Source organism: Macrobrachium nipponense, chromosome 5 (assembly GCF_015104395.2).
Source record: "Macrobrachium nipponense isolate FS-2020 chromosome 5, ASM1510439v2, whole genome shotgun sequence".
NCBI lineage: Eukaryota > Metazoa > Arthropoda > Malacostraca > Decapoda > Palaemonidae > Macrobrachium > Macrobrachium nipponense.
In genome coordinates, this window is record NC_061107.1 from 128,223,825 (window position 1) to 128,242,442 (window position 18,618).

At 46.0% G+C, this 18,618-nt stretch overlaps 2 protein-coding genes across 4 annotated transcripts in view; one reads left to right on the forward strand and one right to left on the reverse strand.

The window, feature by feature from the left end:
- The window catches only part of LOC135215636 (phosphopentomutase-like), a 181,799-nt gene that overhangs the window by 118,797 nt on the left and 44,384 nt on the right, over positions 1–18,618 (forward strand). The gene's annotated exons all lie outside the window — the stretch shown is intronic.
- LOC135215634 (dihydroxyacetone phosphate acyltransferase-like) overlaps positions 1–18,618 on the reverse strand; it is a gene marked incomplete at its 5' end in the record, with an annotated part of 52,896 nt that overhangs the window by 21,577 nt on the left and 12,701 nt on the right. For both annotated transcript variants that reach the window (XM_064250555.1, XM_064250554.1), the window contains 1 exon segment: positions 7,632–7,836. In XM_064250555.1, coding sequence (XP_064106625.1) covers positions 7,632–7,836 — 205 coding nt within the window.

Below are 18,618 nucleotides of genomic sequence, written 5' to 3' on the forward strand. Positions count from 1 at the left end.
AGTACTTTCTTCACTCCCAAGCTTCTCTCTCTCTCTCTCTCTCTCTCTCTCTCGCTCTCTCTCTCTCTCTCTCTCTCTCTCTCTCTCAATAAAATATGAATTACTGAATCATAATACCATAAACTATTATGTACAAAGTAATGATAATAATAATTCCATTAATAAATTCATTTCTTTTGGCAACTAAATTGTTTTCCAAAACCCAAATAATTCTTTCGGTAATAAACGTCCATCAGCTGATTCTAAACGTAAACAAAAGACAAAACTAGATTTTTATTGCTGTATTTTGATGTTAATACATTAATATTATAGTTGGGTGCTGTAATCTTAACAGTAAATCATGTTTTTTTTCTTTTTTTATCAATAAATATGTTTCATTATTCATAAAAAAGATATACTATGTACTTTTAGTTTGGTGCAGCAGCCAAATCATGAAACCATGGAAACATATTGTATGCGGATGATATTGTTCTGTGTGCAGAGAGCAGGGAAGATCTGGAAGTGAAAATTGGAAGATGGAGACAAGTACTGGAGGCACAGATGAATTGAGTAAGTAGATCCAAGACAAAATAATGTGTACCACCACTGAGGGGGATGATAGAGAAAGTATTCAGCTTGGTCGAGAGCAAATAAGGAGAGTTGATAAGTTTAAGTATTTGGGATCTTTTGTTAACGCTGGAGGAAGTATGGAAGAAGAAGTAAAACATCGGTACAGGCAGGCTGGAACAAAAACTGGAGAGCGGCCTCGGGAGTTCTTTGTGACAAAAGAGTGCCGCGCTTAGGTTAAAAGGAAAATTTCAACAAGATGGTGGTAAGAACAGCAATGCTGTATGGTACGGAAAACAGCAAGCATGAGAAAAGCAGAGCAGAAGAAGATGGATGTGGCAGAAATGAGAATGCCTTAGGTGGATGTCTGGGGTAACAAGAGTGGATAGGATCAGAAATGACTACATAAGGGGGTCAAACTAAGGTGGTGGAAGTATCAAAGAAAGTGCAGGAGGGAGGCTGAGATGGTATGGACACCTGTTGAGGAGAGATGAGGACCACGCTGGGAGACATTACTATAGGGGGTGGAGGTGCAAGGAAGAAGAAAAAGAGGGAGACCAAGAAAGACCATGGAAGGACTGTGTGAGAGGAGACTAAATGAGAAGGGAATGATGAGGCAGAAGCACAAGATAGAAATAGATGGAAATGGCTCATCCGAAACGGCGACCCCATATAAAAATGGGAACAAGCTGGGAAGAAGAAGATACCCGTTTGTTTGCTGATCTGATGAAGGGGAAATTGAAGATAGGAAAGAATAACTTTGAAACTGTCTTGAATTTAGTTTTTTAAGTTGATAGTTGAAGACATATGGTGCTGAACTAAAGTAGCAGTTATAAACATTGAAATAGTGGTCTTGGGTGGGTTAATATTAAAGTAGGCAGTTAAAAGCAATTTTAGGGGGGTATCAGGATAACACGGGTATTTACTTATCACGGGGGTTCTGGGCCCTATCCCCCGTGATTATCGAGGCCCTACTGTAGATGGGTCCTTCATTATTGCCGAGAATGCGCCGTTAATCAGAGACCTAAGTCCATGATTGTGGGTAGAGATACGGTCGGTAGTCAATCAAACCAGGGGAGAGAGAGACGTAACCAGACCATGCATCTCGGAGACCTAGCTGATACTGAGCTGCTATCAGGCAGTTCAATACGCAGTAGCTCTCGGGGACTCGTCATCCTGAGTTGCCAGTTTAATCCCTTCCACGAAGGAATGCGTTCGGCTAGAACCATCGAGCATAAAGAATACGCTCGAGCAATTATATTTAAACAAAACGGATTTCGGTAAAGGTACAAAAGCTGATTTGGTGTTGTCGTGACAATACCAAGTATCTAAAATCGAAACTGATAACTGCTGGGAGGTTGCAGGCAACCCCGAGTTGCAGTTCAATTAAGATACAATCGTCTCGGTCACAAACCGTACGAGTTAACTACGGTAAGGTGGCGCCTACCCCCCGGACAATTCAACTGTTAAAAGAATCATGTCGCGAGGGTAATATACGTAGTATATTTGTAGGTTCTGTACCACAACCTCCATCCTAAATTCTTTTCCTCTCGAGGAATGAGAATAAGGATTGGAGATCGACCGCCTTCGTTCTCTACCAGCCAAGAGTGAAGGAGAAGTCTTTCCCAAAGGAAAGCTTCAATGGTGAACAGAATACCGAAGACGATAGTTCAGCCAAACTGGAAGTTCCCGTCTGTTCTTCTCTATTCCAGGTTAATCGCCTACTGGTGAGATACAATCTTCTTTTCAGCAGCAGTCTTCTTCCAAATGCTAGAAATTACAAAGGAATTCGAGCATAAGTGAGGTTCCCGATTAGCGTGTAACAATTATCGGGGATTCTCGCTCACTTGGGACCGTGGTCTCGCCTAAGTGTTTGGAGATCGTAAAAAAACTCGAACACTCTGAGTGCGCTAGAAATTCCGTAGAATTCTAAGCAGTCTGCGAAACCCCACCGAATTCGTCAAACGATATCGGCTGGTGGTCCTCACTCGATTCCAGTAGAAATCGAGAAAGTGGCAGGATCCCTCCTCAACGACCGGGGCTTACGTCAGGTAGGACCCGAAGGTCCCCGGGTAGCGCAGCCCCTAACGTGGGATCTTACAGAGAAATCTCTGTAGGATCCCTCCCCTTTCCCTCGTAGCCGTAAGGAGAGAGGGAATGGGGGAGGAATTGGATACTGGCTCGCCTTCCCAGCGGAACTAGCAGTTGGAGAAGAAAAGGAGCAGCCATCGCCTTACGGCGATGGCTCTCAGAGCCTGGGAAAACGTATCGTCAGGAGAAAACGTATTTTCCCGAGGAGGGTTACGAACTCATAACTGTAGGTAAGGGTCTGCCGCCACTGTGAACGTCGTCTGGGTGGGGCTGATCGACACCTGACAGGAGAGAGCCGATACCGTCCTCCGACTCATTCCAGTCCTCGTCGAGGTCGAAACCTCTCAGGAGGACCGAAGGGGTATTCAAATACGGTGTCCGAAGACACGTAGAAAACGCCTCTGTCGCAGTAGAGGAGGTGAAGTAGCTTGTTCGACCGGCCAGAACTGAGAGTGCCTTCTGTCCGGAGACGAGAGATACCTGGTTCAACACAGTCGGCAAGCTCCGATCGCGGCAGACCCACCGTCGATTTGGGTTCCCTCTCGGGCCGGGCCCCAAAACGACTCGAGCCGAGACGTGGGCTCTGCTGGGGGAGCGGCGATCCTTCCCCGAGGTCGTTGTGCTGACGAATCAGCGCCATAACCTCGGCAAAGTTCCTCTGGATCTCGGAAGTCACAGCATCTTGCTGAGTAGAACCGTTAAGCCCTTCGAACAAGAGCATATTCCGAGAACCTTCCTCCTAAGAAGGGGGACAGCGACAGCCCTCTCGGTCTCCTCCAGCCACTTGCGCATATGTCCTGGCCGGTCCAAGAACCGTGCCTGGCACGTAGGGCGTCGTGGTGGGATCATGAGGGGCGCACCCCTCACGATCACTCCTCAATACCTCGCTCCTCCCGGTGTAACCCGAGGAGGTTGAAGGTACGGGAGAGGCAGACCTGACGCTCCCTCCTCGCTCGCTGGCAGAACCAGCAGGCTTGGAGGGCTGCAGGCGATCGTCAACCCGCGGTGGCGATCGAGCTGCAGGCCTGGTCGAAACCGTCTCGCTGTGGAGAACGGCTGACTGAGCACAGCGGCCCCGATCTCGAGTGTCAGAAGAGCTGGTGCTGGTTGCGTACCCCGATCGCTTTCTGTGAGAGCGACGGTCAGGCGACCTGCAGGCTCCACTGTCACAGTGAGACCGGTGCTTGTCCTCACGGCACGTCACGTCGCTGGTTCCAGCCCGTGGCTGGCACCGGCGAACGGGGACCTCTTCCCAGCCTCAGCCCGTGGCCGGTCGTGGACCGTCACGTCATCCCAGGTAGCCAGCTGGTCGCCGCGAGAGCGAGAGCTGGTCTGGTGAGAGTCGCGTGAGCGGCTGTCACCAGTCTTCCGCTCCGTGCCGTGAACCTGACGCTGAGCGGGCTCAGAGGGTCTGGTTCCTGGCTGCACGGTCGCTGGTAGGCGGACCGTACACGGTCGGTACCTCCCGCCGAACGAGAGGCCGAGGACGGACCCTGATGCAGTGGCAGAACCACTGACACCAGGCGAGGAAGTACCGGTGTTAGCCGGTACCCCTCTGGTCCTCGTAGTCTTCTTCCTTGCGGAAGAAGAGACGGGCCCCGCTCCCGAAGGAGCAGGAGGACCAGCGGAAGGAACCCTCCCGTCCCACCGAGGTGAGACGGGTCCCGAGAAGCTTCCGAGGGAGACTCTTAGGAGGGAGGAGGCAACCTTCTTCTTCCTCGGCTGTGAAGCCTTAGAAGTCGAAGGGGAAGAGGCGGCAGCCGACGACGATGAAGAAGATGAAGACGACGACGACGACACCTTCCTCCTCTTCTTCGTCAGCTTCCTCAGGACAGACGTAAGATCTGCCATCCAGGGCCCGGACGCACCTGTACAGACAGACCAAAGTCTGGGGTAGTAACCACCACGAACAGGGACGACGTCAGCAGGTATGGGCATCTCAGGAACAGCAGGCACAGCAGCACAGCATCGGCAGGGACAGCCAGCGCAGCAACGGCAGGGACAGCCAGGCGCAGCAAACTGCATGGACAGTACAGAATCGGCAGGTACGGCAGGCAGACCGGAAACACAGGAAGTGGAGCAGCAGCCAGCAACATCCTGGTACCGGCGGCAGGTCCAGGGGCGAGCTCTAGGGCAGCGGAAGTGTGTCGCGGCAGCGCGGCAACCACGAGCGGCGGCGGCACGCCCCCTCTCGGTACGGCTGAACGGCACTTCACAGCGGCTGTAGGCAAGACTGTTACCACGTGAGGCGAGTACACCAGGTGAGGAGGGACGTCGTCACCTGGAGTCGATATCGTTGTCGTGGTCACCACTCCATGGGTGCCGCAGCAGGCCCAGACATGAACCGCCGCCCCTGGACACTAGGGCACGCCCTGCAAATCGAAGGACGCCCATACCTCACAAGGTCCACCCTCGTGGCAATAGCACCTGCGGGAAATAACAGTAGTAGTGATTAGTGGGGGGAAGCCCTCGCGCGGGGGGGTGAGCCCCACACCAAACGAGCGGAAGACCCCGAATACAATTGTACATCGGGCACCGAGCGCCCTCCCCGCGCTCGACGGGATCGGGCGAGGAGAAGAACCCAGATAACCTCCCCCCCAAAAGGGAAGGGCCATCTGTGGGGAGCTTACGGGGGGGGGGGGGTGCGGGGGGGGGGGGGGGGGGGGGGATTCTCGTTCCCCACCCCGCACAGCAACCCATGTACCCAACAATAATAATAAGAGCCCGAGAGCAATCGTGCCCTCGGCACCGAATGCAAGGGCAAAAGGATCAATTCCCTGACTGAAGCGGAACTTGAACCAAATAAATATTGATGCAATCAATAATAAAGGTAATAACATGAAAAGAATCTTGCATTACGATTCACGTTCACAATGAATAAGGGCTCGGAGCGAGCGCATTTGCGCCTTCGGTACGAGCGCATTTGCGCCCTCGGTACCGAGCGCAAGGTAAAAGGATCCATTCCCGATTATGAACGGAAACCTTGATCCATAATGAATTGATGCAATCAAAAATATATATGAAAAAATGAAAAAGAATACTGCGCTTGCGATTTCACTTCATACAAAATAAAGGGGTAAGGATCAATTCCCGGGAAATAGCGGAAACATTGATCCAAGTAAATAATGCAATCTCAATAAAATATGAAAATGAAAAAGAACTGCACTTGCGATTTCACTTCATTCAAATAAAAAGGGAAAGGATCAATTTCCGGGTAAGAGCGGAACCGATCCAAAATGAGTATTGCTACAATCAAAATAAATATATGAAATGAAAAAGAATACTGTACTTGCGATTCCACTTCCATACAAATAAGTTTTCGTGCCGAGCGCATTCGCTCGGCAACGAGCATACAGGTCAAAAAAAAATATAAAATGAAAAGGGCACCTTACTTACGATTTTCATCTACACATTTCCAACCAAAATATAAGCTCGGACGAGCGCTCTCCCGCCCTCGGCACCGAGCATACACAATACGAGGATCATTTCTGGGAAAAATGAACTTCCCGCACTTACCGCCCTTCAGTCCCGGCACTCGGGTAATCGGAGGGCGTGGAGAAACCAAGATCCTTTAATTCACAATTGAATTCAATGGAAATAAATATGAAATGATTGTACTTACAATTCAGTTTCACTAGATAAATAGAAAAAGAAAACACAACCATGCGAAAGCAACGACGATGAAGCGGGCAGAGAGATGATGATACACGTCTACACGCCAGCAGGGGCCCGAAAGCAAAAGTGATTTGTTTACCTCCCAGTCGCGCGTGCGCGCCTGTCGGACAAGCAGTTAACTACCGAACCCCTTGTTCGAAAGCTTACTACCTATCAGCTGCCGCTAGTACCTTCCTATTGTAAAAGGACCGAAGGTTTGTATGCCGTGTCGGAACAAACCCAGAATATCTACGTGGAGGATGGAGTATCATCATAAGTATTATGGAGAGAGAGAGAGAGAGAGAGAGAGAGAGAGAGGGGGGAGGGGGGACTCTGTTGCCAGTTAGGTTGTTACACTGACAGATATCCATTGGTGAAAGTCGAATAATATTCGTGTACTGAGCATAATTATCATATTAATAAACCCCTTGTTTTACTGTATCTAATTATATTGCATGCATTATTACCATACTATTGAATTATAAAAAGAACAGAGCACTCTGCTATTTGCATTTTGGTTTTGTTTACATTTTTAAAATAATCAGCATTTTTCATTCTACCAATATCAACACTGTCCTTTGAGTTATGAAAGAATTGCAGCTACTTTATTTATAAACTTAGTAAATTAAATGAAGTGTTACATGTGTTTTTGTCAGTTTCAGACAGTGCTTGTGCCTCCCAAAACATGTTACAGTCTGCTCATTATTCGTAGTTCCCAGTCGTGTTTGACTTATGATGCTCATAATTCATGGTTCCCAGTCATGCTTGACTTACAAACCTTGTTGTTTACTAAAGGGCAATATTTTCTTGGTAGTATTCTTCAATTAAACTAAAGAGTTTTGTGATATTGATAGTGAGTAATGACAGGAGATAAGAGGGGAATTACTTTACATGTAAAACAGTACTATTAACCAAGTCCATTAACTACACTTTAAACCCCAGAGAGAAAACACTGTTCGGAAAGTTTTTGCTGAAGGTCCTTGCTTTGTGAAAATACTTTATTGAAACTTCTATCTACCTGAATTAAATTCTTTTCAAAATATTTCTGCTTGCTCTTAAAAAACTTGTGCTTGGATGGAAATGTAAAAAAGATGGAAATCTAAAACAAAAATGTTGGGGAAAGGTTGAGAGCTATCAAATAGGCAACAGACACAAAAGGTGAGACAGTTGGCCAGTGGAGGGCTTATGAAACCACATGTGGACTGGTGACCTACTGAGGATGAGAAATTTTCTTATTTTTCATAAAAATTTGAAGTGTCTATGATTAATATTGATCAACACATAGGCTACCTATAAGTAATGGGCTTGCGGTGACAATACAAAAATATGAAATACATTACCTTCAATTGCAACTTTTCCACCAATTTTATCTAGCAGGCTTACAAGCCACTTGACATCCTCTACTAACTTTGTAAGTGGCAGTGACCACTGCCCTTTCCAAAGCACTCTCATAAACTGTAAGCACATCAGACTCCAAAGGCTTACAACAGCTCCCTCTTGGATCTTCCTTAACACATGAAGGCCAAGGGCTTCGCAGGCATTAAACTGGAAAGTAATCAGCTGGATATATAATCATGTAAGTAAATATGTATCATATCCATAACCAAGAAGTTAAAAAAAAAAAGTAAATATGGGCTATGCTTGGGTATTCACACATAACTTTGCCTCTACAACCTTGCATGTTATCATTTTTAAAGAAGAAAAAAAAAACTTCATCATAATCATGATACAAAGTCATTCCCTTCCATCTTCTGCCCTGCGGTTGGGGCGCTGGCTGGCTAATGCCATTTTTTAAGGACAGGACTTTCATATTCATACCAGTTAATAAGGTGACTTAGGACATCTCCAAACTACATATTGATTTTCCACCTCTCAACTTCTGTTTTGTGACCCCCAGTTGCAAATTTATCCCAAAAATAACCATTTTTCACCACTCTATCTCCTCCTTGATTACTTAATATTAAGACCTGAGATTACTACATACATAGAGCTGATGTAGACCTCTAATCAAATGTAATTTTTTTTCTAAAAGTATTTTTTTTGTTTTATATGAATTTTTTTCATTTTGGGGGGTATATAAATAAACCCTATAAATCAGGAAAAAATGTAAGAAAAAAAATGAAACAAAACTTGGAAAAAAGGGCTACATTTGATTGTTCTATAATGTCTTTCTAATTTATATACCAAATTTTCAATCGCCAAATTTCAAATCCGATAGCTTTAAAACTAAGGAAGGGAGAAGATAGAATTTGAAGGTCAATAAGTATAACTTTTGAGATATGGGCATTCAAATTTTTTCTTTGTATTTTACAAAGACAATGTTAATTAATCATGATTATTACAAATATGATATTGTTAAGATACAATAAAGTTTTGTACATACTTACCTGGCAGATATATACTTAGCTATAGACTCGGTCGTCCCGACAGAATTTCAAAACTCGCGGCACACGCGACAGGACGTCAGGTGATACCCCCATTCCGCCGCTGGGTGGCGGGATCCGGAACCATTCCCGTTTTCTAAGACATAATTTCTCTTCCCACCTGTCTCCTGAGGGGAGGAGGGTGGGTGGGCCATTATCGTATATATCTGCCAGGTAAGTATGTACAAAACTTTATTGTATCTTAACAATATCATTTTGTACATGAAAACTTACCCAGCAGATATATACTTAGCTGATTGGCACCCTTGGTGGAGGGTAAGAGACAGCTAAAACATAATGATAATACTTATAGTAAATACATTAAAAAAACGGGAGGGAAAAAAAAAAAAAAAAAAAAACATATGTTCTTGGATATAATAATCCATGGTTCCTACCTGATTGGGCTGAAGACTTCATGACTACTGTCGATGAGTCTGCCTGCCTCAAGAGTCCCAGCGAGGTATGGACCTATGGCTGAATAACTCTTTGGATCTGTGTCAATGGGGGCTAGCCCGCTTACGCGACAGAGCCTACTCTGGATCGTACCAATGGGGGCTGACCCACTTTCATGGTAGAGCCTTGACCTTTGTCATAATCAATGGGGACTAGCCCTCTTACATGACAGAGTTAAGGTTTCTATAAGTAAACACAAGGAGCACTGAAGCCAATCCCGATCACCTGACCATGTTAGTACTGTTATAACCTATGAATTGCAAGAGGGTCCCCTATTCCCTCTGACAATCAACCAATAAAAACAACCACCAATAAAGACAAATTTAAACACTAAAGTAAGTTAAGAAGGATTAGCCTCAGCACTGAATTCGCCGAAACATACGCTCCCAGAGCAAGCACTTTTCGTAAGAAAGTTTTTACGTCTCTTAGGTATTGGAGGCAAACACAGAATTACATCTCCAAAAAGTTGACTCTATTAGTGCCTGAAGAGGCCATGTTTTGTGAAATGCCATTGACGTAGCTAACTGGCTCTCACGTTCATGTGCTCTTGCAACTGAGAATCTTGAGGTGGGATCTTCATTGCAAGTAAGGTGAGCTTCCTTTATTACATCCTTTATGAAGAACATAAGGGCATTCTTTGAAATCGATCTTTTCGGATCTTTTACGAGCACCAAAGACTTTCCTCTGTACCGCCCCAGCAACACTTTTTTCTTCAGGTAGAACTTGAGTGCCCTGACTGGACACAAAGTCCTTTCTAGTTCTCTTCCTGTTAGTGAAGAGAGTCCTTTTATCTCAAAGCTCTTGGCCAAGGTTTTGAGGGATTTTAGTTTTTTGCTAGAAAAAAGTGGTTTAGGTGCACACCGCTGAATCCTTCCTAAAACCAACTTTACCTTCCAAGGCTTGCAACTCGCTAATCTCTTAGCTGTTGCTAATGCAAACAGAAATAAGGATTTCTAGTTAGTCTCTAAATGAAGCGGTGTGAGACGGTACAAATTTTTCTGACATTAGGAACTTAAAAGGACCACATCCAAGTTCCAACTCGGTTTCTTGATTATCTGGTCTTTCTTGTGGTTTTGAAAGACCTTATAAAGGTCATGGAGATCTTTATTATTAGTAAGGTCTAGTCCTCTATGTCGAAAGACTGAGGCCAGCATACTCCTGCAACCTTTTACTGTCGATACTGCCAGGTTACAGTCCTTTCTCAAATAGAGAAGAAAATCAGCGATTTCAGCTACAGAGGTACTGGAAGAGGATATTTTCTTATTCTTACACCATCTCTAAACAACTCCCACTTCGACTGATACACCCTAGAGGTGGAAGCTCTTCTGGCTCTTGCAATAGCCTTCGCCACTTCGCGCGAAAAACCTCTTGCTCTGACGAGTCCTTCGACAGTCTGAAGGCGGTCAGACTTAGCGCGGGAAGTTCTTGTGAAATCTGTCGAAGTGGGGTTGTTTGAGAAGATCGTTCCTCAGTGGAAGCGATCTTGGAAAATCTACTACCCCTACTCCAGCACCCTCTGTGGAACCTAATCGAGAGCTGGCCAGAAGGGAGCGATGAGGGTCATTTTTGTTCCCTCTGAGCAAGCGAACTTCCTCAATACTTCCCCTACTATCTTGAAAGGAGGGAAGGCGTATGTGTCTAGGCCTGTCCAATCTAGCAGAAAGCTGTCTATGGCTACTGCTTGCGGATCCGAGATCGGGGAGCAATAGTTTTCTAGTCTGTGATTCCTGTTGGTCGAACAACAGGTCTATATTGGGCCTTCCCCACAGATGCCACAGTTGTTGGCAAATCTGAGAATTGAGAGTCCATTCCGTGGGTAGGACTTGGTCTTTCCTGCTCAACAGATCCGCCCGGACATTAATCTCTCCCTGCACAAACCTTGTGAGAAGAGAGATCTTCCTTTCCTGAGCCAAATCAGCAGATCCTTTGCTGATTCTGATTCGTACAGGGAAAAGGAATTGTGTCCCCCCCTGTTTCTTTATATATGCAAGGGCTGTTGTGTTGTCCGAGTGAATTTGTGAACTCACCAGACCTGAGACCTGTTCCTCGAAATGGAACTAGAGCTAGATGAATGGCTGTTAGTTCTTTCGTGTTTATGTGCCAGGACACTTGTTCTCCTTCCCAAGTGCCTGACACTTCTTCCGAACCTAGGGTTGCTCCCCACCCTGAATCTGAGGCGTCTGCAAATAACGCTAGGCGAGGGTTCTGTAAGTGAAGGGAGATCCCTTGTTTAGTTTTTGTGGATCTAACCACCAACGGATATTCTCCTTGATTCCCTTCGAGATCGGAAAGGTTTTTCCCAGATCTTGGGACTTCCAATCCCATTTCTCCTTCAGATAAAATTGAAGGGGTCTTAGGTGTAGTCTTCCTAAGGAAACGAACTGTTCCATCGAGAGAGGGTCCCCAGTAAGCTCATCCATTCCCTCGCGGAACAATGTTCTTTCCTTAAGAAGACTGCCACCTTTTCCAAGCAGCGTTCTCTCCTTTCCTGCGAAGGATACGCTAGAAAATCCAGAGAATCCATCTGAATCCCCAGATAGGCAATGCTTTGCTGGGGAGTCAGCAAGGATTTCTCGTGATTGACTAAAAGTCCCAGGGACTTTGTCAATTTCAGAGTAAAGAAAAGGTCCTCCAGACATTGTTTTCTCCGATTGGGCTCTTATTAGCCAATCGTCCAGATATAATGAGATCCTGATCCCTTCTAGATGTAGCCAATAAGCTACATTCTTCATGATGTCCGTGAAGACTTGAGGTGCAGTCGAAAGTCCGAAACACAATCATCGCTCAGAACTAGAATACTTTCCCTTGGAACATGAATCTTAGGTATTTCCGTGATGCCTGATGAATTGGCACATGGAAATACGCATCTTGAAGGTCCAGGGACACCATCCAGTCCCCTGGACGAAGAGCAGCACGAGAACAGAGGAAGACGTCTCCATCGAGAATTTCTTCTTCATAACAAAGAAATTCCAGGGCACTGACGTCTAGCACCGGTCTCCATCTGCCCGATGCTTTCGGTACCAGAAACAACCGATTGTAAAATCCTGGAGACTGGAGATCTTGAACCAGTTCTACGCTTCTTTAGAAATCATCTGTTCCACTGCCTGCAAAATAGCTAGTCTTCGGACCGAATCCGAGTATCTTGCAGTCAACTCCCTTGGAGTTGTCGTCAAGGGAGGAGTTTTCCCTGAAGGGGATCAAGTATTCTTTTTCAGGATCGAGAGGGACCAAGAATCCGCTCCCTTCTGCGCCCAGACTTTTGTTTTGCAAACTGGAGTAGTCTGGCGCCTACTTTGTCTGGAGGACTCTCTGTTCATCTAGACTTCCCGAAGGACCTTCTAGATGGTCTACTCCTTCGTTCTGGTCTGCGATCTCTAAGAGGGGTTCTAGAAGAGGCGGACTCGAAAGGGCTGTACAGTTTCTCTCTCTTTTTTCAATAGGCACGGCTGGCCTAAACTTCTTAGCTGAGTGTGTGAGGAGATCCTGAGTTGCCTTCTCCGTTAGAGATTTGCAACCTCCTTAACTGTCTCCTGTGGGAACAGATGAGAGGACAAAGGGTGGGGCGAAAAGAAGAGAGGATCTTTATAAGGGTGATACGGCTCTTGCTAGAAAAGAGCTAAAGACCGATCTCTTCTTTAGGACTCCTGTTCCAAACAGCGAGGCAACTTCTACGGAGCCGTTCCATAACTGCTCTGTCCAAGCAAGCCAGGACACTTGAAAGTTCTTCCATCGAGACAAAGTCGGTGTCCTGAGCTCTCTTGGCTAACGCTCCCAATACCCAGTCCATGAAATTGAAAACTTCTAGAGTCTTAAAGAGACCCTTTAGAAGATGGTCAAGCTCACACATGCCCCATGTTGCTTTAGCAGAAAGCAAAGACTTCCTCCTGGATGAGTCTACTAGAGAAGCAAAGTCCGCGTCTGCGGATGAAGGGAGGCCTAACCCCATGGGTTCCTTGGTCTCATACCACCTTCCAGGTTTCCCTGTTAACTTGGAAGGAGGGCAGGAAAAAACTGTTTTGCCCGCTTCCCTTCTTGAGGCTAACCATTCTGAAAGGTCTTCAAAGCCTTTTTCCATACATAAAGCAGGCCGCATCTTGACGAAAGAAGAAGACTTATGAGCCTTGGTACTGGACATTAAAGATCCTGGAGAAGGCGGATCAGCAGGATGAAGGAGTCTTCCGAACTCCTTGGAGAAGTAGAAGAGAGAGCCTCTTGTAGTCCGAAACTGCTACATCTACAGGCTTGTCCTCATCCGAAACTTCTTCCAAAGGATCAACTGAAGGAGACCGTTTGGAAGTGATCGGGCTCTTCCCGGGAGAAGTACTCCTTTCCCGAGAAGGAGAGCGCTGAATTATAGAAAAACTTCTATACGAAGAATGAGGCTCCTGGCGGCCAGAAACATTCTTGCGCCTACTAGACTTTTGTTGCCTAGTCACTTGAGGTTCGCAAGACTCTAGGCGCTTGATAGGCGCTATGACGTCCTGGATTCAGGGCGCTTGAAAAAGGCTCCCTGCGCCCTGACTCCTGACACCTAGCAGGCTCCTGGCGTCCTGACTCCTGCCGCCTAACAGACTCCTGGCGCCCTGACTCCTGGCGTCCTGACTCTTGCCGTCTAACTGACTCCTGACGCCCTGAATCCTGGGGCTTGCGAGGCTCTTGACGCCCTTCCTTGCGTCTCACTGCCTCTTTGCGCCTGACTGGCTCCTTCCAATCCTGGTCCTGTAGTCCCAAAGGATCCTTATACTTGAATTGGTTTAGGTTCTCTTCCGGTTCTTTGAACCTAAACCGATCGAGACTTCTGCTCGATTCACGGCGTCTAGAAGGGGAGAGGCTACGTGCTTCCTGTCTGCCAGGATTCAAAGCCTTGTCCAAAGGAGGGCGCTTATCTCTTGGAGAAGAGCGCCTACAGGGCGAAAGGAATCGCCTGTCAGGAGAAAAACTCCTATCCGAAGAGTCTCTCGACGAAGGCGATAAACGCCTTGGAGAGTGTGTCGTCTCTCTCCTATACGTAGAGGGGCGCTTAGAGGAACTCTTAACAGGGAGCGAAACATCTTTCCTCCTTGTCGAATCCTTAGCGAAAGAGCCTACTAAAGAGGATAACTGCTCCTGCAGGTTAATCAGGAACTTCTTCGTTGGATCCTGAAGAGAGGGCTCCTCCTGTCTCGCCTTCTTAGGATCCGAAGGCCAATACTCGGGAAAACGCTCTGGGCTGGAATCAGCCGCGTCTCCTTTTGCGCCTTCCAGGTTCTCTTCAAAGGGCGCGATTGAGAGGCCAAACTCCATCCTCTTTTAGGAGAGGAAGAGTCCGAGGCCGAAAAAACACTCCCTTAGGATGCCTTTTCTGCGGTTATCCAAGGCAGCCTGGGACTTAACAACAGGATCTGCCGAAGGGACGCCTGACCGTTGGGGATGTTCTGCATCCTCCCTGCGGCTTTCGACATTCCTCCTCCCCTGGTCCTGGGAGTTTGGAAGAGGTCTAGGCCTAGGAGCAATGAGGGGACACTGCATAAATCACTATCACCACTCTTACCTTCATTTAACGCTCGTAACTGAGCCTGGAGTTTCTTGATAGAAGCTTTAACATTTTTCCCTTTCAGAGGAAGAATCTTTGGATTCAGTACGGGGAGAAGTAGCTGTGGCTAAGGGAAAATCGTTAGTAATAGGAGAGTTATGAACTTCCTGTTCTAGAGAACAAGATCTACTAGATGATCTAGCTGAAGCTTTCCTTACTCTATCCCTTTCAAGTTTCCTAACGTAAGAAGATAACTCCTTCCATTCAAGCTCTGTTAGGTTCTCACACTCATACAGGTGTTATTAAAAGAACATTCATTCTCTCTACATTTAGAGCAAACATTATGAGGGTCTACCGACGATTTCGGTAGCCTAACTTTACAACCTTCCTACTACAAACCCTAAACATAGCGTCAGACATCGTGAAGAGTAGTCAATACCAAAGTCGAAAAACAGTCCACAATAAGCGTATGCCAAGCCAGAGAAAAAACAGAATACGTCACCAAAAAACCAATCCAAATTCTCGGCAAACGAGTTGAAATCCACGATGGAGGAACGAACAATAGGTGTTGTCCGTTCAACCGACAGAGAAATTACGTCTTAGAAAACGGGAATGGTTCCGGATCCCGCACCCCAGCGGCAGGAATGGGGGATCACCTGACCTACCTGTCGCGTGTGCCGCGAGTTTTGAAATTCTGTAGGACGACCGATCTTATAGCTAAGTATATATCTGCTGGGTAAGGTTTCATGTACAAAATTTACATTCCTTTTTGGGTACAGGCGGCCCTCGGTTAGCGGCATGGGTTCCGTTCCTGGGCGCCGGCGCTAAGTGATTTTCAACGCTAAGCGATTTTAAAGCCCATGGCCGCCGCATACCTTCTTTTGAAATTCTAGACCAGTTAACAGTGTCCTGACCAGTCAAACGGTGCCGTAATCCCGCGATGGTGCAATAAGTAAAATTATATTTATGCAGTATAGTACTAGGGAATTTACTGTACAGTAGTAACTGTACAGTACATTATAGTATTATAAATACTGTAAAGTGAAAAAAAAGCCTAGCTTTAATCCTTTGGGTGTCTAGAGTAAGGTTTTATAAATACAGTGTACAGGTAGCTGTAGTGTTCAAGTTACGATAAGTTCGTCTTACGATAATCAGATTTTATGAGAGACCAAATTACAATAGCCTAACTTTATCCCATCTTCTAGTTACATAAGTTCAAAAACAACAAAAGAGAATTATAAAATGATATTGTTATGGTACAATAAAGTTTTATGCATACTTACCTGGCAGGTATATATATAGCTTATCCTCTTGACGCACTGGCGAGAATTTCAAAACTCGCGGCAACCGCTAGTACACTGGTAGTTCAGGTGATGGCCACCCCGTTCCCGTGGCGCTGGTACTTGGAACTATTCCCGTTTTCCTCAGATTTTCTCTGAACCCTGTCTCCTGAGGGGAGGAGGGTGGGAATTTAATTTATATATACCTGCAGGTAAGTATGCATAAAACTTTATTGTATCATAACAATATCATTTTTATGCATGACACTTACCTGGCAGGTAATATATATAGCTGATTGACACATTTGGAGATGGGTCACAGACAGCAACATCGTCATAATTCAAAAATTAACTAATTTTAAAAATTATTTATTAAGTTCCTTACCTGCTAAGGTAGCTGACTTCGTAGGTCCTGCCTCTTAGCCTGCTAAACCTTAGTAGCTCTCAACTAGGATGTGACCTGTTTGTTGAGAAAAGCTAACAACAAGGGTCTGACAACTGGACATGACCAATCTGCTGACAGAGAACCCTAGCCCTCATTTAACCACGGGCATTCATGCTAGGAAAGTTAGTCACCTGAACCACACACACATACAATAATAAACACTACACCAAAAAACTGAGCTGGTATTAACCTTCTCAGACAACCATAAAAAACACTATAACCTAATTAAAATAACCTAGCATGTTATTAGGTTATGGGGTGGAAACTCCTTTGCCCAGTACTGTACCTGAGGATACGTACGGGCCTAACGTTTGACAATTATCAAAAGTTGTCTTCACGTCTCTAAGGTAATGAGAGGCAAACACAGAGTTTGTCCTCCAAAACGTCGAATCTATAATGTCCTTGAGGGCTAAATTTTTCCTGAATGCTAAGGACGTAGCTACTGCTCTCACCTCATGAGCTTTAACCTTAATCAAGCCGAAGCATTCTTCCTGACAAAGTAAATGAGCTTCTTTAATGACTTCTCTTACAAAGAAAGCCATCGCGTTTTTAGACATAGGTCTAGTAGGATCTTTAACAGAGCACCACAGAGAACATGAAGTCCCCCTAATGCTTCTTGTTCTTTCTACGTAAAACCGTAAGGCTCTTACTGGGCAAAGAACCCTTTCTTGTTCTTGACCTACTAGATCAGCCAGTCCTTCAATCTCAAATGATCTTGGCCACGGATGCGACAAGGATTCTCATTCTTTGCTAAGAACTCCTGTTGAAAAGAACAAACTGCTTTGTTGTGCTTCCAACCTACTTGCTTGTCAATAGCTTGCAGCTCGCTAATCCTTTTAGCTGTAGCTAAGGCTACTAAGAAAATAGTCTTCTTCGTTAGCTCTCGCAAAGACGAACTGCCCATAGGTTCAAACCTATCCGTTTCCAAGAACTTGAGAACGACATCCAAATTCCAAGAAGGAGTTCTGCAACGTCGATCCTTCTTTGTATTAAAAGATCTGAGAAGATCTCTAAAGATCTGCGTCCGTTGGACATGATCTAAAAAACCTTCTGTGTCCTAAACCACTTGCAGACAACATACACTTATAACCTTTAATTGTCCTATTAGCCAAACCCAGTTCCTTCTTCAGATACAGAAGGAAATCTGCAATTCGTGTCACAGAGGTACTGGATGAAAAAATCTTCCGATTCTTACACCATTTACGGAAGTTCTCCCACTTCGACTGGTACACTTGATAGTTGATGGCCTTCGTGCTCTTGCAACTGCCTTCGCTGCTTCTCTAGAAAACCCCCTCGCTCTGACAAGTCTTTCGATAGTCTGAACGCAGTCAGACCCAGAGCGAGGGTGTTCTTGTGGAACCTGTCGAAGTGGGGTTGTTTGAGAAGATCTACTCTCGTGGGTAGACTTCTCGGAGATCCACTGGTCCATCTCCAGTACCTCTTGTGAACCACGTTTGGGCCGGCCAGTATGAGGCTATCAGAGTCAGCCTTGTTCCTCGACTTTCTCTGAATTTTTTCATTACCCTTCCTAAAATCTTGAACGGGGGAAATGCGTACGCATCTAGACCCGTCCAATCTAGTAGGAAGGCATCGACTGCGACTGCAAGAGGGTCCGGGATTGGAGAACAATAGTTCGGTAACCTCTTCGTCGCTGCGGTAGCGAAAAGATCCACTACTGGTGTGCCCAGAGCTTCCACAGTCTCTGGCATACTTGAAGATGCAACATCCACTCCGTGGAAAGCACTTGTCCGTCCCTGCTCAACAGGTCCGCTCTGACGTTCTTCTCTCCTTGAATGAACCTGGTGAGCAGGGTGACGTTTTTTTTTTTTTTCTCTCTGCGACCACAGAAGAATCTCCTTCGCCGAGTTGCAAAGGGACAACGAGTGGGTTCCTCCTTGTTTTCGTATATATGCCAGAGCTGTGGTATTGTCCGCGTTGATCTGCACCACTTTGCCACTGATCCACGGTCTGAACGCTTTCAGAGCCAAGAAGATCGCCATCAGTTCCTTCCTGTTTATGTGCCATGCCTTCTCTTCTTCGTTCCAAAGGCTGACTCCTCCCGAGGGCCCAGCGTCGCTCCCCAGCCTGCGTCTGACGCATCGGAAAATAATATCCGGTCTGGGTTCCTCTGCTGGAGTGACGTACCCTCTGACAACCTCCCCGGAACTAGCCACCACTTTAATTCCTCCTTTATCTTTGAAGGAATTGGAAACG